Genomic DNA, 7,500 nt, shown 5'->3' with positions numbered 1-7,500 from the left:
ACACACACACACACACACACACACACACACAGACACACACACACACACACACACACACACACACACACACACACACAACACACACACACACACACACACACACACACACACACACACACACACACACACACACACACACACACACACACACACACACACACACACACACACACACACACACACACACACACACACACACACACACACAGTGAGGCTCCTCCAGGCAGCCCATTGCAGTGGGCTACACAGCTGGCCCGGGTCGTCAGCTTTATGAGTGAGTGCTGGCTGTTGCCTTGATGCCAATTAGTATAGGCAGAGATTCTTTAAGTATATAAATCTACTCTCTCTGGTAGAGCTGTGATGACCACAGCAGCAGCAGCAGCAGCAGCAACACTCACACTCGACAAGCTCCACTATTTATAGACAACACTGCATAAACAACACACACACACACAACACCAGGAAGAGTGGAAGAGGGAGAGAGAGAGAGAAATAAAAAGTCTGAGACTGAGACTGGACTGGACTATCGGTCCAATTTGCAGAGGTGGAACGTAACTAAGTATTTTCACTTTTTTACTAGGGACACTGTGCAGGAAATGTTCAAAAAAGGTACTGCAACTATGCTGCTCATTGAAACTGGGTTGGCTATCACCAAATTCAGTATTTACATGAAGGTTTACTAATATTTAACTAATATTTGTTTATTTTACTAATAAACAAATATTTTCTAGTATGGTCCAATATTTTCTAGTATGGTCCACACACACGGCTACTGTGCAATCGGAGAGCTCTTGATGTCGCTGCATTTAGACATTAGGGTACATTTGGCCCACCTTGCAGCTCTTTGCAAGACAAGATGTCTTTACCCTATACAAAAAGTCAGTGTTTCCTGTGCACTACCGTAGCATTAAAGGGACACTGTGCAGAAAATGGTCAAAAAAGGTACTGCAACTATGCTGCTAATTGAAACTGGGCTGATCTTTACATGATAGTTTACTAAGTAATACACACATGTTTTCTAGTATGGTCCAAGTACAGTCATTTTTGCTGCTAAAAATGGCTATTTTTGGAAATTCAAAATGGCGGACCATGGAGAAGATCCCCTTTTCATGTATGAAAAGTGCAATTTTTCCAGTCATAATGAATACTTAGAAGTTGATGGTGGTGGTAAGTATTAATGAAAAAGGTAACATTAGTGAATGGGCAGCATGAATTCTGGAAATAAACAACTAAAAATCTCACACAGTGTCCCTTTAAGTAGTTTTTTCTAGAATTAGTACTTACTTGAGTAAAAAAAACAAATGCAGACNTCAGATGCAAAACCCCCTAACTCTTTCTTAAAACCCCCTAACTCTTTTTCCTAATTTCTGAAGATCGGCACTTCTATATTTTTAGAGATCCCCGTTGCTGGTTTGGTTTTCAATCATGTACTTGATAATACATATAAATAGTTATATTACATAAATAAAATTAAAAAATATGCAATTTTGATAGCTTTGTATATAATTAAAAATGAATTAAGATTATTTTCTGAAATGGCACTTAGGGGGTTTTGCATCTGAACTCTTCAAATGCAGACTTTTACTTTTACTCGAATACATTTTCACAATTCCTTGTACTTTGTACTCCTTACATTTCTAAGAGGACTTTGTTACTAGTTACATTTATCCTAGGTTTTCCTGTTGTGTTTCATGGATATTTGAGTAGCCTCAGCTGCGGGCAGGGAGGCGGGACCAAGCCCATCTTCCAATCTGACACCCAGACTTTAAAAAACATTAACAGGACTCCATAGTCATGTTCAAATAGAACCGAAAAATGTTGCAGAAACGTTTTCCTATTGGATCAAGTAGCAGACATGGAGAAAGACTACTTGTACTTTTGTACTCAAAAAGTACATTTAAAAGTTAGTACTTAGGACTTTTACTTACTAAGTACATATTTGGTGTACAACTTTTACTTTCACTTAACCCCTTAGCGCAGCACTATGGCTCTCTGTAATGTCATAGCAATGTTGTTATGATGCAGTTAAGCATTTTCAGCAAGTGAATAGGGTCGCCGGCGACCCCTGCTGCAGTATACGTAATTTTTTCACAGGGCACTTCTACTTTTACTTAAGTACACAACTTCAGTACTTCTTCCACCTCTGCCAATTTGTGTAGGTATGCACTGTGGTAGCGGTCAAAGCTGTAAGTACATATCCCGCCATCACACAATCGCAAATTCATTGTTCACAACATTTCAGCCGTTAAGATCTTAGTTTACTTTATTTATAGACAACAGTAAACAACAACACATACACAACAGGAAGAAGAGCGGAAGAGAGAGAGAGAGAGAAATAACAACTCAAGACTGAGACAGGACTGTATTCTGCCCTATAAAGGTAACGTGCAGTGGCGACATATTTTGTCAAAATTAAGTTTAGAATAAAAATGCTCTTCACAACAGCTCCTTTATCTTGTGGCAAAGCCTCACGGCCTCAATGGGTCCTGTTTTACAGATATAACTCCAGTAGGATAGGTAGTAGGCTTCACTCAGGTTTCTTGATAACTTTTAAGGGTGCTGGCCCAAAGAAATACTCAGAATCAAAGAAAAGGGGGGCGCACCTTGCATCAATTTTTGTCTTTATTTTTGTGCACAGACGCGTTTCGGCGTTTCGGCCTTCCTCACTGATATGCCATGTAAAATTTGCAGTTTCTAAAATATTCAGACGAATACCAAAACTTTGATGGCCTTTTTCAAATTAGGTCCACTTGTGTGAATCCATTGAAAAACAGATGTCTTAGGCCTGTATATAGTTAATAGTCAAACCAAGAGGACTAGCTTGATTGCCAAGACTAATATTACAAAATGGTGCAATATCAATACCTCCAATAAATCCATCAATAACACCACCAAGTAATATCTATTGCACCAAGGCCACACCAGCCAATATTACAGCCACTGCTAAGATTGTCTATGGTACTTCAAATTTAACCATTGCGACGAACATTGCTAAGTTCTCAAATAAGTGTATCCTATACTTTTGAGATTTCCTCTCCCTCACTCTCACTGCAGCTGATGCTATTAATGTGGCCATTGATAAGGAGCTAGAGTAGAGTAGAGGGACTTATTTTGTGGGAGAGAATAGAGGCAAACTATGAAACGTGTGTGTGTGTGTGTGTGTGTGTGTGTGTGTGTGTGTGTGTGTGTGTGTGTGTGTGTGTGTGTGTGTGTGTGTGTGTGTGTGTGTGCACGTGTTTGTGTGTGTGTGTGTGTGTGTGTGTGTACATGAATGTAGTGTGTGTGTTTGCGTGTGTTTGTGTGAGTGTGTGTGTGTGTGTGTGTGTGTGTGTGTGTGTGTGTGTGTAAGTAAATAGGGATTGCTGTCAGGTCCTATATGGGGACTGGCAGGCTATGAGGCCCATGGAGTCAGGAGGTCTTCCTGTTGGAGAGGGCTGTGTGTGTGTGTGTGTGTGTGTGTGTGTGTGTGTGTGTGTGTGTGTGTGTGTGTGTGTGTGTGTGTGTGTGTGTGTGTGTGTGTGTGTGTGTGTGTGTGTGTGTGTGTGTGTGTGTGTGTGTGTTTGTGTGTGTGCGTGTGTGTGCGTGTGTGTGCGCGCACGTGCGCGAGTGCGTGCGTGAGTACGTGCGTGCGTGCGTGTCTGTGTGTGTCTGTGTTTGGGGGTTTTCTAGGTTACATTGGTAGACCCCGCCTCCCTCTCTCTCTCTCTCTCTCTCTCTCTCTCTCTCTCTCTCTCTCTCTCTCTCTCTCTCTCCTCTCTTTACCCAGAATGCCCAGTTGAGATAAAGTAAATAAACACTAGAAGGGTTAGGCCGGGGAAGTGTGTGTGTGTGTGTGTGTGTGTGTGTGTGTGTGTGTGTGTGTGTGTGTGTGTGTGTGTGTGTGTGTGTGTGTGTGTGTGTGTGTGTGTGTGTGTGTGTGTGTGTGTGTGTGCGTGCGTGCGTGTGTGCGTGTGTGTGTGTGTGTGTGTGTGCGTGTGTGCGCGCGCCTGTGTGTTTGTGTCTGTGTGTATGTGTGCATGCAAGCGTGTATGCGTCTGTGTATGCGTGTGGGCGTCTGTGTGTGTGCATGAGGTGGATGGGTCAGACGAGTGGGGGTGGTTGGGGGGGGGGGGGGGTGAGGTGTGTGAGGAGGGAGGAGAGGGGAGAGGGGGGTTTGAAGCAGGGTTCCTTCACCCTAAAAACAAAACACTCCCCCCATCAAACGCCCGCATTCCTCAACAAAGGAAAAGCCCTGAGACTGGGGGGGACCAGGAGCATATGAGCCGCCATGTCACTCTCACAAGGAAACACTCTCCGCTCCACTGCAAAACCCACAAACCTCGCAGACTTCTAAGCCTCTCCCTCTCCTATCCTCTCCTACTCTCCACTCTTCCTCCACTCTTTCTCCTCTCCTCCTCCCTCCTCTCCTCTCCTCTCCTACTCTCCACTCCTCCTCCACTCTTCCTCTTCTCTCCCTCTTTTTCTCAACTGTCCCTCCTCCTCCTCTCCTCTCCTCTCCTCTCCTCTCCCTCTTCCTCTCTCTCTCAACTCTGCATAATTATTCCTCTCCTCTCCCTCATTTCTTGGTTCTCTCCTCTCCCCCCCCTCCTTTCTCCTCCACTTCTTCTCCTCTTCCTCCTCCTCCTCTCCTCTTCTCTCCTCTCCTCTCCTCTCCTCTTCTCTCCCTCTTTTTCTCAACTGTCCCTCCTCCTCCTCTCCTCTCCTCTCCTCTCCCTCTTCCTCTCTCTCTCAACTCTGCATAATTATTCCTCTCCTCTCCCTCATTTCTTGTTTCTCTCCTCTCCCCCCCTCCTTTCTCCTCCCCTTTACACTCCTCACTTCCAGCCTCTCTTCCTCTTCTCTCTCTCCTCTCCTCTCCCTTCTCCCCTGTCTCTCCTCTACTCCTCTCCTCTTCCTCTATCTCCTCTCCTCTCCCTTCTCCCCTGTGTCTCCTCTACTCCTCTTCCTCTTCTCTCTCTCCTCTCCTCTCCCTTCTCCCCTGTCTCTCATCTACTCCTCTTCCTCTTCTCTCTCTCCTCTCCTCTCCCTTCTCCCCTGTCTCTCCTCTACTCCTCTCCTCTTCCTCTATCTCCTCCTCACTCGTCGTTTCCATCCTCTCCTCCTCCCCGTCCCTCCTCTCCTCCTCTCCTCTCTCTCTCCCTCTGCACGTATGGGGATGGGGGGATATGGAGATGTGGGAGGAAGAGAGAGGAAGAGAGGGAAGGGAACTGAATAAATATAGCAGGGAATTTACATATCAAATAAAGTCCTTCGACGGTCCAAGTTACATAAATATATGAGATCATGGCAAGCCATGAGAATTACAGATTGCCCATATTTCCCCAAATTGTTTGTTTGGAGAGTTTAAACTTAGATTGGACGGTTTACGTGCAACAACAAATATCGCGACCTCGCAAAAGTAAACTTTTTTGTGTGTGTGTGTCTCCCACATTCGTGTTCCTGCTTCTATACTCCTTGTGAACCTCATAACTACAAGACTCCCTTGGACATGCAGACCCAAACTGATCCAATCCAGTGAGATATATTTAACTTTAATTAACTTCATGTTCTTGAGAACACAAATAGCGAAAGATTAATTAAAAAGTTAAGGATCTACCTTAAACAGAACAAAACTGTAGTGCGGCCTTAACGAAGGCCATCTGTTGTACTAACTACGACCATCTACACTGAGGAGATCTAGCCCGACACTTGGGAAGCCACAGGGAAAAAAGCACAGTCTCTCTCTCTATCTCTCTATCTCTCTCTCTGTCTCTCTCTCTCTCTCTATCTCTCTGTCTCTCTCTCTCTCTCTCTCTCTCACACACACACAAACACGCACACGCACACGCACACGCACACACATACTGTACACACACATACACACACACACACACACACACACACACACACACACACACACACACACACACACACACACACACACACACACACACACACACACACACACACACACACACACACACACACACACACACACACACACATACTGTACACACACACTTAATTACTGCTAACAATGGATTAGAGCTGAAGGTCAACCAGTGAGAGGAAAAAGAAAAAAAGAAAAAACCTTTAAGATGTGTCACAGCCCAACTGTTGTCCTCTCTTTCTCTCTCCCTCTTTCTCTCTCCCTCTTTCTTTCTCTCTCCCTCTCTCTCTCTTTCTCTCTCTCTCTCTTTCTCTCTCTCTCTCTCTCTCTCTCTCTCTCTCTCTCTCTCTCTCACATCCCCCCCCACACACACACAGATACACATCCACACCCACATCCACACCCACACCCACACAAACACACCAACACACACACACACACACACACAAACACACACACACACACACACACACACACACACACACACACACACACACACACACACACACACACACACACACACACACACACACACACACACACACAGATACATCCCCTCCCCCCCCCACACACACACACACAGATACACATACACACACAGACACCCACACACACATATCTGAGACAGCTGTGTGGGACAAGGCAAATGCTTTAGTGAGGCCTCGTTGGACCTATTAAAAAAAGAAACAATTATCTGCACACATAGTTCCGCTCCGCTCTGCTATGCAGTCAGCTATGTAAACGGGGTGCGAACGGGGCGTCCACTAGTGTGTTTCTGCGTTTTAAAAGGACACTGTGTGAGATTTTTAGTTGTTTACTTCAAGATTTCATGCTGCCCATTCACTAATGTTACCTTTTACATGAATACTTACCATCAGCATCAAATTTTAATTATACATTATGACTGGAGAAATTGCATACATGAAAAGGGGGATCTTCTCCATGGTCCGCCATTTTGAATTTCCAAAAATAGCCATTTTTAGCTGCAAAAATGACTGTACTTGGATCATATTAGAAAATGTTTGTTTATTACCTAGTAAACTTTCATGTAAAGATCATATTTGGCAATAGGCAGCCCAGTTTCAATGGGCAGCATAGTTGCAGTACCTTTTTTGACCATTTCCTGCACAGTGTCCCTTTAAATGAGACACTGTTTTAAACCCATCCATACGACTAGGTGTTTTAACTGAGACAATGCTTTCCAAATGATAGACTTTTTTTTCTTTTCTTTTTTATTGCACCCGCTGGCATGAAGAACCTGACACAATGCTTTTGACCAGACGTAATTTTGTCTTTTACTGTAACTGAAGCACACTTTTTCCACATCCAAAGAACTTTTGTCTTTAAAACCAAGACGTTGTCTTTTACTGAGGCACTGCTTTCACCAGCGTTACATAGCATTTGTCAGACGCTTTTTAACCGAAGCGACTTACAATCGAGGATATAATGCATAGCCAACATCAGTAGCAGATACGAAGTTCACAGGAAATATACAGAACAACAATTGAATGTGTTTGGCTGTTATCTACAAGGGATTGTGTCCACATGCATAGGACTCGGGTGAGTTAAGAGGACATGTCCTTGGTGGCTTTACAAAATCACTTACCCTTCCGAATCGGTTGGCGTAAGAC

General features: G+C 44.2%; 1 protein-coding gene across 10 annotated transcripts in view; it reads right to left on the bottom strand.

Moving 5' to 3' along the window:
* eya1 (EYA transcriptional coactivator and phosphatase 1) overlaps window positions 1–7,500 on the bottom strand; it is a 184,929-nt gene that overhangs the window by 55,047 nt on the left and 122,382 nt on the right. For all 10 annotated transcript variants that reach the window (XM_063206475.1, XM_063206474.1, XM_063206476.1 and 7 more), the window contains one exon: window positions 7,476–7,500. This exon is cut by the window's right edge and continues 59 nt beyond it. In XM_063206475.1, coding sequence (XP_063062545.1) covers window positions 7,476–7,500 — 25 coding nt within the window. The remainder of the gene's footprint in view (window positions 1–7,475) is intronic.

Source organism: Engraulis encrasicolus, chromosome 9 (assembly GCF_034702125.1).
Source record: "Engraulis encrasicolus isolate BLACKSEA-1 chromosome 9, IST_EnEncr_1.0, whole genome shotgun sequence".
In the NCBI taxonomy this organism is placed as follows: domain Eukaryota; kingdom Metazoa; phylum Chordata; class Actinopteri; order Clupeiformes; family Engraulidae; genus Engraulis; species Engraulis encrasicolus.
Note: the sequence above shows the minus strand (reverse complement) of the source record. Positions and strands in the feature narration are given on the sequence as shown.